At 41.2% G+C, this 12,500-nt stretch overlaps 1 protein-coding gene across 1 annotated transcript in view; it reads left to right on the top strand.

Moving 5' to 3' along the window:
- The first annotated feature begins 569 nt into the window (after positions 1 to 569).
- The window catches only part of LOC119572572, a 14,495-nt gene continuing 2,564 nt past the window's right edge, over positions 570 to 12,500 (top strand). Inside the window, exons 1-15 of the mRNA XM_037919675.1 lie at positions 570 to 751; positions 2,624 to 2,840; positions 3,241 to 3,366; positions 3,777 to 3,882; positions 5,344 to 5,398; positions 6,472 to 6,600; positions 6,975 to 7,092; positions 8,057 to 8,149; positions 8,758 to 8,836; positions 9,454 to 9,523; positions 9,631 to 9,751; positions 9,896 to 10,139; positions 10,256 to 10,563; positions 10,654 to 10,676; positions 11,600 to 11,700. Coding sequence (XP_037775603.1) covers positions 633 to 751; positions 2,624 to 2,840; positions 3,241 to 3,366; positions 3,777 to 3,882; positions 5,344 to 5,398; positions 6,472 to 6,600; positions 6,975 to 7,092; positions 8,057 to 8,149; positions 8,758 to 8,836; positions 9,454 to 9,523; positions 9,631 to 9,751; positions 9,896 to 10,139; positions 10,256 to 10,563; positions 10,654 to 10,676; positions 11,600 to 11,700 — 1,909 coding nt within the window. The 5' untranslated portion in view covers positions 570 to 632. The remainder of the gene's footprint in view (positions 752 to 2,623; positions 2,841 to 3,240; positions 3,367 to 3,776; positions 3,883 to 5,343; positions 5,399 to 6,471; positions 6,601 to 6,974; positions 7,093 to 8,056; positions 8,150 to 8,757; positions 8,837 to 9,453; positions 9,524 to 9,630; positions 9,752 to 9,895; positions 10,140 to 10,255; positions 10,564 to 10,653; positions 10,677 to 11,599; positions 11,701 to 12,500) is intronic.

Raw genomic sequence — 12,500 nt, 5'->3', positions numbered from 1 at the left:
CACACACACACACACACACAAACACAAAGTATATACATGTGTGTGTGTATATATATGTAAACAGATGCATACATTTATATATATACACATATACACACATATCCGTCTATCAAAATACACACGTGTGTGTTTGTGCGTATGTGTAATATAAATCTCCAGCTGAAGACGAATTGTAATTTTCCTTATTTACATTTAGAAACCTTAAACGATGAAGAGAGAAGGAGAGAGTAAAGCTGTATCACACTACAAAAAAAAAGAAAAAAAAGTCAACCAAAAAGGAATCTTGCAAAGAATATTTACACCCCCCCAAAAAAAAAAAAAAAAAAAGACAAACTAGGATATAAATACTACTAAACCCACAGAACAGCAAGACTATACACCCAAATCAGAGAGAGAAAATTATATATATATATATATATATATATATATATATATATATATATATGTAATCTTAACAAACTTAGGATATAAATACTAAGAGAACGGCAAACAGTCTAACGAGCCAGTTGTAACCCTGAACAGTACCTCAAGAAACGTCTTTTGTTTATTAAGTTGAAATTGGCAGTTCCTGTTTTTCCCCCAGTCTTGTATTTACGTTGTGTTAGACAGGACCCTGGTTTAGCATCGGCGTCATGGAAAAGATTGCTGCTTTTCCTTGGGATAAACTTTTCCATAATGAAGTACCTGAATGCCCTAGAATCTCTTGTTCGAGCCTGAGTGATGATGACACTGTGTATAATGAATCAAGAAGGTAAGCAATGAATACCGGCAATTTTAAATACAGGGGTGTGTGCTGTGATTAGTCAGATTAAGAATGTGCATTGTAGTGGGAATAGTTTCATTGTAATAATAAATATAGTGAGAGAAGCAGTTTTTTTTTTTTTTACATTATTGGTATTGGGATATTCGTCAGGATATTTGTGCAGCGATGAACTTTTATGTATTAACATGAACTTGTTACTGTGGTTGTTGCTGAGACTGGTAAATGGGTTAAAGTATACAAAAGGACCGCACCGACTAGGAGAAAATTTAAGAGCATAGCGTTGTAGGCAATGAAGAACTACATTGACTGATATCAAAATTAATTTCCAATATTTTCATTTATATCATTAGCGATGTGAAGCAACAACAGATTCACGCATATTATACTGTGAATAATTGAAAAAGGAATAATATTTACAAGGTTGGATGGCTGTGTAAAACTACCAAATTTCCCCAATGTCTAGACACTGCAACTGTAGCCTTCAGTCATATATACCATCAGCTTTCAAGTGGATTTGGCTAGAACAGATTACAGAGAGTTCCGTGAGAGTCACCACCGGGAATTACTAACTCTGTGTAAGTGAGGAACCCTATATAAGTCATTTTTAAAGTACACAAAACGTATGGTAGAGATATGTATTCAAGACCAAATGTGCACTCTTTAGAATAAGAAAAATATCCATTGAAAAGTTTGTTTCCGTATTCATTCAGGGAAGGATTAGTGAAATATTGATTATAGAAAATTCTGTTAGCTTATTAATTTTATAGTGAGGTAATGTGATAATAAAATAGGAATTTGATTTTTGTCACTGAATTTCCAGAAACGCTCATTAGATTGTTCTAAATTTTGAGGCAACGACAAAAAGTTCAGTCAGGTTAGTTGCTGTTAATTAAATAGAATTGACATATGGCAACATAGACTCTTATCGACCCTCGCAGAAGATAAGTGCGGTGTGCTAGGTACTGATAGTGTTCAGTAGATATAGCATTACGGACAAAAAAGTGCCTGGAGGAAGCTACATAAATATCGCACAGAACACGGGAGTCACCTTGTATTAATCTCACTGGTAAGAGAGTATCAGGTAGGTCAATGGGTTGTGGCTGTTCTCAAGAAACGGCTTTCTGTTCTCAGGCAAATTTGGAAAATACAGAGGGAATTAACTTGGGATGGTTTGCGAGAAATAACATTTTTTATCCTGCTCTCTGTATTGTATATTAGGAAAGTGTATATCTAGGGAAAACACACATAGAGATTGCATATATACAGTCAGAAGTAACATGATTAAGTATATAGTTGTGTAATGTGAATATTCCATAAATCTTGGTGAGGTATCGGATGAATGAACACCCTGTCGTAGCTGCTCAGTAAAGCAACACACAAAAAGATGGAGGATTACCTTATCACCTGTATTTGTTGGTGCCATATGATTATTGCTGCTTGTACTTGTGCATGCCTGAGTTTCACAACAATGACTCGTATGAAGCAAGTGCCAAGCCGTGTGAATCTGTGTGAAAGTAAGGTAGGTTAACATGATAGTGACATTTTGAAATCCATTCACCGTTGCTGAGGGTTCATCTGCTTAAATTTCGTGTCTTCCGCCGTGATGTGTATTAAACGTGTTACAAAATTGTTTTTGTCGTTTCTAATTTTGATTGTTTAAGACTGACCAAGAAATATGCAGAAATTGTTTATATTTTAGTTATAGCTCAATTCTTTTAAAGAACGAAAATGAGGAAGCGACCTGATTGAGGGGGGGACTTTAGTAAAAGTTATCAGAATAAAGGAAATCCTCCGAGATCTCCACATTTACACAAAGGCTCAATGTCCTTATCACTTTCACTGTTATCTCACCCTTCGCAGAACGAGTCGGCCCTCTGAGTGCGACGAGGAGTGCGTCAAATGGTCGAGGAGAATTCTCTTCAAGAAAGGCGCTAAGGACAGGGCCAAAGAAGCCTCCCGAAGGGACCACGGCGTCACCATGGCAGGTCAGACGAGGGCGCCGCCGCACAGGCCGTCCAACAATCTAAGCGAGGAAGAGAATCAGACGGTCTTCAAGATGCTCGGCCCGCGGTGTCTGGTGAGGCTGGCGGGCTAAAGAACTGAAAGCCCTGTTTGTGTGGTAATATTTAGGGCTGTTGGCTCTGTAAGGATGACAGCGTTTGGTTCGGAACAGTGATGTGTTAGAAGAAATTTTTCATTAGGTACTACCGTTATCAGGTGTCAGCTGAGACCTGGATATTTACTCGGCATATATTGATGTGGGTTATTGATATAAGCAGGGACTCATTTAAATAATTACCCCAATCAGCGAGCTGATATTCTGCTCGTACTAAACTTCAAATAAATGACCGTCTCTGAAACTTGCTGTTTGCCAAAATCAGCTGCTGACATTGAGACTATGATATTATCTGCCCTTGTCATCTCAGGACTTCCGTACCTTCCCGAGGTGATTTTTAAATATGAATTCCTCCACACAGACACAAGCAACGGCTGTGGTGCAGGTGTACGGGACGGAACCCCCTCACCACAGCAGCTGGTACAAGATGCACTGCGGGGTGGCCACCTTCACCAAAGATAACATCCGCAAGTCTTTCTTTATCCAGGTGAGTTATTTTCCCTCTCATCAGTCGTCCGCCATTCTCTCTTTTTAATCAGTAATTCATTCAGTCTGACATCCCCCTACTGCTTTCCCGTGATTGCAACCAGTCCTTAAAGACTTACCCAGACGGTACTTGCATAATACAACATAGTAATAACTAAAACAAGCACAAAGAATATAATATCATATAATATACAGTAGTACAATAAATATACAGCACTAAAATCAAGGTTTGAATGCATGACTAGAGTTCAACATTAAAGTTGGATAATTTTTTTGTTTTTAAGAATAGCGGTTACCATATATCCTTTTTCGTATTTCTTTAGTAACAGCCTATTTCAGCTTTTGAGAATAAATGGGAACTCGCGCCCATTATTCTAAAGACTTGAGTGCTGTTCTCTCATTATCTTCTAGGTTTACGACTACGCTGCAGGCCAAAAGGTCTTCGAGCAGGAAATCTACAGGGAGTTTTCTTATCACGATTCTCGACCTCATTTCCATCAGTTCGAATCTGACGTAAGTTGGTGCCGTCGTTATCATTCGGTTATTATGACTGTGATTCTTGTATTACTGTCGCTTTTACTACTGTGATTACTACTTTCGTCGTCGCCATCGTCATTGTCATCTTCATCTTCATAATCTTCATCACTACAAATCGGACCGACAAACGCAGAGACAGGACAATAAAAAAAACGCAGACTATCATACACAAACAGAGGGAAATAAACAGTCAGTTACACAGACAGACAGTCACACAAACACAGACGCAGACAGACAAACACAGGCAGACATACACATAGACACAGAAAGATAGGCAAATAGACACTTTTTATTGTTTACTTAAGCGTAACCTTACATATAATATTTTTTTTTACGTGTTTGCAACCAGTCCTTAAGGACTTACCCAGTCACTACTAGCATAATACAAAATAGTAATAACTAAAACAAGCATTATGATTGTATAATGACACAATATAAAATCCAATGCACAGTAAATTTATATCACGTTTGAATGCATAGCTAAAGTTAAACATTAATGTTGGATAAATTTTAAATCAATTAATTTAAATTATTTTTATCTAATTAACGCGTTTTTAATAATTCTGTATAGTAGCAATTTAGTTAACATTTAACATAAATTAATTTTCATATTCTGACAACAGTTCCTTTTGTGAAACGTCTAGACTGTCTATCTTACATTTTTCATAAAGGATGTTAAGTTTACTGAACTGATCGAAAATGTGACGTAAGTTTAATTTCCTTTTGTATCCGAGTGAGACGGTCCCACAGGCGCAGCATGTGGCGTGAAACCCATTTTCCCCTCAAGAGCCGCCAAGGAACAGTACTTGTGAACTCCCAAGCACCGTTACATATTTTGAATGTCTTGAAACCCACACCGTTACTGATATAGAATTTTGCGTTTGCGAGGCTTCCTCACATGCATTATTTGTCTTATCATCATTCATGCGTAGCCTCCACTTCATATACCAACTATTTATTATATCTAGGAGCTTTTAAAGATCACTTTCATTCTACGCAAGGGTTGCGATATCATTAGCATAAAAAAAAAAAATCCGAATTTAATTCCAACATTACTTTATTTCTTTGGCTAAACCATTTAGAAAGATGTTGAACAAAATTGGACTTAAAGTATCTCCCAGTCTCACCCCTATTATTTTCAAAGGAATCTGTAAGGTACCCATTTACGCGACATGTGGTGCTATGATTTTATGGTCCCGTATAATTTGCCTGTTATGCCAATGTTCATAAGACTGACGAATAGGCAAAGCCTGTCTACCCTGTTAAAAGCCTTCTGGAAATCAATAAAATAGCAAAATGTATATATTCCCTCCCTTAAGCGATTTTTCAAGACGGTTGTCAGCGTAAAAATATGCTCTATGGTGCTACGTCCTTTTCAGAAGTCACTTTGCTCCTCACCCTGAATATAATTGTTTTCAAGATAAGATTTCGGTTGTTTAAGACAACCGAGTAAATTTTTCCAGCATAGGAGAGCAGTGGAATCCCTCGGTAATTCGGTAGGTAATTCAGTACACTCTCTGATCTTCGTCTGTCCCAAATGCTGACAGATAAATGGCTAGTTCAAAATATTTATCAAATAGACTATAAAAGAGTGCAGTGGATATTGGGTTTTTGAGCATTCCATTGGAAGTGGTTCTATATCAGTATTCACTGCTTTCTTGCATTTAGAATTCCTAATCACTTTGTCAAATTCTTCGAAACTTATCTTTCCATAAAAAAACTTTCAGATTGGATGTAAGGATTTGCTTCTAATTCGCCAAGAGCAGTCTTAATACTATTGTGAAATCAATAATCCAAATAGTCTATCTCACTCATAGTAGGAAGAGAGAAGTATAGTTTTTCAAAGTTACTCTTCCATTTTCTTTATCACATATTTTGGATCAGTTACGATGTTTCTGATCTCATTATATACTTCTATTGGAATTTTACATTGGTTTTTAGGTTTGATTTATTTATTTCTTCCCAGAACTGATTTGGATTAGCACTATTTAAATCAATTGTATTGACTTGCCATTTTCTAAAGTAGTGTCGCTTTTCTTTCTGAAAGTTTTTATCAAATAAAGAGCGACTGTTTATAAACATAAGGCCTGTGGGGCAAAGCCCAAGGGAACCACACAGGCAGACATTCGGCCCCATAGCTTGCCAACCCCCTTTATTTGAGGCAGTATCGGCGGAGGTGGCAGAGGTGGCATCCACCATTAGCGACCGCCCGAGGCTTAACCTCAGGCAAGCTATCGGGTAGGCGCTTGGAACATCCGATCCTTGCAGCAGGATGAGCGGTTACCTCTGCTGTTGAGTGAATTGGAGTGGCTTGGAATTGAGGTGGCTACCCTCTTGGGGGTGAGAAGACCTGGTTGTGGCACGATCAGTATGGGTGGGTACACCTACTACAGGTGGGCCGTGGCGATACTCATCATCTCCAGGGAGTAGCTGCAGCCATATCCAGCCAACTTCAATCCTTGGTAGTTGGGTTAGCACTGGTTGATGAGCATATTGTGGCATTTAGATTGAAACAGGCTTTTGACTTTATATCTCTTATTGCTGTGTATGCTCCTACCGATGTTTGCAGACTTGATGTGAAAGAGGTGATCTACGCCAAACTCTCGTCCATGGCAGACAATTGCCCCTGGCAAGACACTTGCATTGTTTGGGGCGACTTCAATGTGGTATCCTGCTGTGATCGAGCAGGCTACATGATGTCTGTCGACCCCCATGGCTTGGGAACTTATCCCACCTAGCAAAGTCCTTCTCCAAGACTTTGCTAGGTCCCAGAGAATGAGGATTTCTGGCTCCTGGTATCAGCGCTCCAACCTGTATCGCTATACCATGTCCAGTGATGCGGGTTGGAGCACTGTGATACTGTGGCCAAGGAGATCAACCACATTCTTGTTAGCACTTGATGGAGGATCCATCAGAATTGGAGTACTCAAAACTCCTTGTCCCTCCTGTGGCCACTCTAGGGTGTTTCACTTGGATAGACTGAGGGAGGAGTAGTGTGCCTGTGGGTTCGCCATGGCAGTCTCTGCTCGATTCATAGAACTTGAAAAGCTGATGGACCCAGTTTCTCTGCAGCTCAGGAGTCCATTGGTTTATGTCCAAGAACAAGGCAGAGTTTAACCTCCCTGGAGACAGTGGAAGCCACTTGTTGCATGGGTCGGCTGAACAACAATCAGGACTTGCGTCGCTCCTTGTTGCGTAGAGCTCGAACACTACTGAGAAGGGATAAGGAACAGTTCATCAGGAATCTTGCTGAGGAGGTTGAAGGCCATTTCTTGGTAAATGACCTTCACCCTACCTACCAAGCTCTGAGTATTTTAAACAACTGTACCAGGTAGACCCTCCAACAGTCAGCTTGGATGCAAGTGGTATTGTGATACCACTTGCATCCAAGCTAACTGTTGGAGGGTGCTGGACCCACCCATCAGGAGGAATCTCTGAGGTCAGGATGGCGATTTCCAAGCTAAAGAGTGGGAAAGCTGCAGGCATATGTGATATCCCTGCTGAACTGCAAAAGGCTGGGGGTGAACCTATGGCATGGGACTTACATGCAGTCTTGACTGCCATCTGACAGTTTGGTTCCATTCCCCCTGACCTATTGAGGGGCATGGTCATCCCTCTCTGGAAGGGGAAAGCGGATTGTTAGGCATTACACTGCTCAGTATATCAGGCAAGGTTTTCACACACATTCTTCTGAAACAGATCCGTGACCACCTACTAAGGCACCAGAGACTGGAGCAGTCTGGATTCACTTCTGGCAAGTCCACAATAAACTGTATCCTAGTGCTTCAAGTAACTGTGGAACGCTGTCATGGGTTCAGTTGAGTTGCTTGCAGCTATATTAACCTCAATAGGTGTTGGACTTGGTACATCGAGAATTGCTATAGGAGATTCTTTGATTTGGGGGAATTCTGACACGGATTATTGATCTAATAGTAAGCCTATATACCAGCACTGAAAGTGCTGTAAAGTGTGAAGGGGGCCTGTCAAACTTCTTCCCTGCTAACTCATGGGTGAGGCAAGGCTGTGTCCTTGCACCAACACTTTTCAACACCTGCATGGACTGGATAATGGGCGGAGCTAGTACTCCAAAGTCAGTGTGGAGCAACACAAGGCAATATCAAGGTCTCAGACTTTGACTTTGCCCATTACAGTAGATGGTTGGCATCTACTATTTAGACTGGTTCATATCTCTTTATGGAGTGATTGTTGTGGGTATGAGTGTCCACAGGTATGGCTGGGTGCTGAAGGTAAAGTGGAGATCAGCGGAGGAGCCGACAAGCTCCCCAGTCGTCTAAGGACTGGGCAGTCCTAGTGTTGCTGGTGCTGTTGTCGTGGTCATCTGGAGGATCAGAGACCAAAATTCAGGACTTTGGGGGCCTGTTAGGGGAACCTGTTCAGTCGATCCATGCTTGCAGTGAGGATGTTGAACCCACAGAGAGCTTTGCATACCTTTTTAGCTTAGTCCATGTTTCTTGGCTGTCAGACCAAGAAGTCAGTAGACGGATTGGTTTAGCAGCTGGAGCCATGAACTCGATCAACAATAGCATTTGGAGATGTCATTTCCTATGCAGGACTAAGCTACGAGTCTTCAAGGCCTTGATACTGCAAATTTTGTTCTATGGAAGTGAAACCTGGATGCTATCTATTGAAGTCTTGTCTTGATGCTTTTTGTAATAAGTCTTCCTTTGCTGGATCATGGAGTACAGTTGGCAGGACCATGTGTCCAACTGACGGCTACACCATGAGACTGGCATGAGACCTGTTACTGTATAATCCGGGATCATCAACTCAGGTTATATGGGCACCTAGCTCATTTCCCTGTGGATGACCCTACCCATCTGGTTGTCTCTGTGAGATAATCCTGTGTGGAGGAGACCCGTGGGACAAACTAGTAGGTCATGGCTTGGGCAGCTTGACGAGACTTGTTGCAAGAAGTTAGAGATGGGCAGAGGGCCTGCCTAGAGATTCGCCATGAGGGACGCTCGTGGCTGGAAGCGAAGGATGGATGCGGCCATGCATCGCCGTCGGCGTTAGCCCCTTTGATGATGATGAGTATGAGTGTGTTTATAAAACCTTCACGTTTCGCTTCCCGCCAATTTCCATAAGTCATCCAGTTCCAAGTTCCACCAAGGCTCCGTTTTCTCCGCCATTTCACATTTTCTTTAATGGGTAACTGAACAGGCTTCATATATTTATCCATAATGTCCGTTTCGTAATTGCTGTCTTTTTGTCCTTGGCTAAATTCGAAATGTTCAGAAGCTTTTATGAGGTATCTCTCTGCATCAATATTTCCTGGTACTTCTCTGTTTAATTGGAAATAATTTATAATGGCATCATGTTTCTTACTGTTATGAGATTCAGAAATGTCAACTTTAGCAAATATGATTGCATGTCCACCTTGATGGCCAGTTGATGTCACTGATCCTACCAGATCCGCTTCCTCCAGAAAATCGATAAAAAGGGGTAACTCTACATGATTTAAAATATCCAGTGCCTATCTAATTACGTGTGAAGTAGTCAACGACTGCAGTCCCTCCCTTGTTGGCAACAGAAACATTAATCCACTCATCTGAATATGAACTCCCCCTGCCGTTAACAACACATTCACCTACATCGCTCAGGTACGATATAAAATGTTTTTCATGCGCGTCAGTTACCCTGTCGGTGATTTTCCTCTCCCTTGTCGGGGAGAAAACAATGGCTATTTCATAAAGTGTCCCGTTTCTAGGGTTAAAGTTGCCCACGGCTATGTAGAGATTGGGCTCACAAGTGCTGAGCAAATTACCAAAATATCCATCAGGATCCTCGCCATAGGGGAGTTTGATGGGGGAGATAAACAGCTAGAATGTGTGATTTGTGTTCAAAAAGGAAAGGCATAATCCCTTCATACTGTTTATCTATACTTAAAATGTTTTAACCATTTGATAACAGAATAGCAATACCGCATGATCCAGTTTTTACACGGTCCAATGTTGGATTTCTGTTGTTACCAGAGAATCTGTATCCTGAAACATCTTTCAAGTCTGACGATATCAGAGTTGATACTATGTGTTTCAAGTCTTAATCCACCTGGATTAAAACAGGAAATGCAGATTTGCATTCCTGTGTATTCAACGTCCTATACAGGAATATGCCCTTTGCAGCCCGTGTCTTACCTCGCGCCGCCTCGCACTAGTCTCCTTCCGATTTCTCCCATCCCATTGCGACGGAAATGTGCCATATTTGCCGCCTTCATAAGTTGCTTCATGTTGTGTGTCTCGATAATTTGAGATTTATTGAGAGCTTGATATAGTTTTATGTTCTTGAAACTGTCAGAGTTTCTAAGGTTTTCTTTTGCTCTTTTGCCGAGACAGCTGATTTTGTTTCTCTTGGTGTCGAGTTCAGTAAGGAGGGTGCCTGGGTAGTTGTCTGTGCTGTCCGCCATCTGAATGGCGCTCACCTTCTGCACCTGCTCCATGTTGCTGTGCATGAGGCCGATGTGAGTGCTGCTCTTAAGTTCTCTTGCCAGGGTTCCATCGGGCTTATCCGTTTCGGATGGAAGGTTAGCCGCTACGATGTTGCTCTCGGGCTGGACCTCGTCCTCAGGGTGGATCTTCTCCGGGCAGGCTGCGATCTCCAGGATGGTGACACGGTCACGCAGAAGGCCGCCTCCTTTACTGACGTCAGTCATCGATATCTTTAAATCTAGAAGGACGTCATTCATTGCTTTGTTGAGTTCTCCGGCTGCAATGCTAGCTTTCTTCTCCCTTAGCTGTGGGAGGATGCCGTCGTGAGGTTGGCTGGTCGCCACACTCTGCCCAAGGGGAGGAGGGAGTCGAGCCGTGGAGGGTTGTCCCCTCTCGTTTCCACCAGTAACGTTTCCGCTCAAGCTCTTCCGCTCTTTATTCACGAAAAAAAGGTTCATCACCATCATCACCATCACCATCACCATTACCATTACCATCATCAGTCGTCATCATCAGTCGTCATCATCAGTCGTCATCATCAGTCGTCATCATCATCATCATCATCATCAGTCGTCATCATCATCATCATCATCAGTCGTCATCATCATCATCAGTCATCATCATCATCATCATCAGTCGTCTCATCATCATCATCATCAGTCGTCATCATCATCATCATCATCATCAGTCGTCATCATCATCATCATCATCATCAGTCGTCATCATCATCATCATCAGTCGTCATCATCATCATCATCATCATCATCAGTCATCATCATCATCACATCGTCATCATCATCAGTCATCATCATCGATCATCATCTTCATCATCATCATCATCATCGTATTTTCATATGCATCATGATCACAGTAGATCACATCATAGTAGCTCATATCCATTATCGCATGTTATAGTCTTTCTAAAAGTGATCATCATCATTGGAAGTCTGAACTTGTAGTCACATAGATGTTTTAGAGAGAATACGAGAGTGAACGTTTAGAAAGAAGTAGCGAGGAAAGTAAAAGAGGAGAGAAAGAGATAAATGAGAATATGCATACGGAATGGGAGAGAAGGGATGAGGGAAAGAAAGGGAAATTAATAGGAGATGGAAAGGCCGAGTTAAAAGGAGAGGCGAAAAAACAACAACGAGGAAGAAGGTAAAAGAGAGGAATACCTCCGATTTTTTTTCGTTTTTTTTTTTTTTTTACTCCTGGAATGAAAGTAGATGAAAGTATATGTATCCATAGCAGATATTCATTTTCTTTTTTCTTGATTCGCCAATTCGCGGACATACCTCAAGAATTTCACGCGCTGTCAGTACCTGCTGTGAATCGCAAGAGGAGGAGAGAAGGTCAGTCTCGAAACGTTTTTTTGGTCGTTAAACGTTTTTTTCCCCCGATTCCGAGATACATGCGTGTCCATCCTTCTTCATAAATTCGTTTGTAATTTATTCGTCTCAGTCATTTTCTTATGTTATTAAAAGGGGCTAAGGGCACTGTCTTTGCGAGAAAATTCGTTGATTTTCAAAACTGCAAATCTTAAAAAGTGTAATTTGTCAGTGAAATTTTACGCGTTCTTCCCTTCCTTTCCTTTTTGTATTTCCCTTTTTCTTCCCCTTTTCTCTCTTCTTCTTAAATCTTTCTTTTTTTTTTTTTTCTTTTTTTTCATTTTTTTTTTGTTTTCCCTATTTCTTTCTTTATTTCCCTCTTCTCTTCCTTTCTCTTCTCTTCTCTTCCTTTCTCTTCTCTTCTCTTCCTTTCTCTTCTCTTCTCTTCCCTTTTTCTTCCTCCCTTTCCTTTTTCTTCTCTCCTTTCTCTTTCCCTCTCCCTTTCCCCTTCTCTCCCCCTTTTTTCCCCTTTTCTTCTTCCTTTCTCTTCTCTTTTCTTCTCCTTTCCTCCCTGTCTCTTCTTCCCTTTTTCTCCCCGTCTCTTCTCTTCTCTTCTCTTCCTTTCTCCCCTGTCCTTCCTTTTCTTTTCTTCCTTTCTCTCCCTGTCCTCTTCTCTTCTCTTCTCTTCCTTTCTCTCCCGTCTCTTCTCTTCCTTTCTCTCCCTGTCTCTTCTCTTCCTTTCTCTCCCTGTCTCTTCTCTTCCTTTCTCTTCCCTTCCCTTCCCTTCCCTTTCTCTTCCTGTCTCTCCCTTTCTCTTCTCTTCT

The sequence above is a fragment of the Penaeus monodon genome, chromosome 4 (genome assembly GCF_015228065.2).
Source record: "Penaeus monodon isolate SGIC_2016 chromosome 4, NSTDA_Pmon_1, whole genome shotgun sequence".
Taxonomy (NCBI): Eukaryota; Metazoa; Arthropoda; class Malacostraca; order Decapoda; family Penaeidae; genus Penaeus; species Penaeus monodon.
Note: the sequence above shows the minus strand (reverse complement) of the source record. Positions and strands in the feature narration are given on the sequence as shown.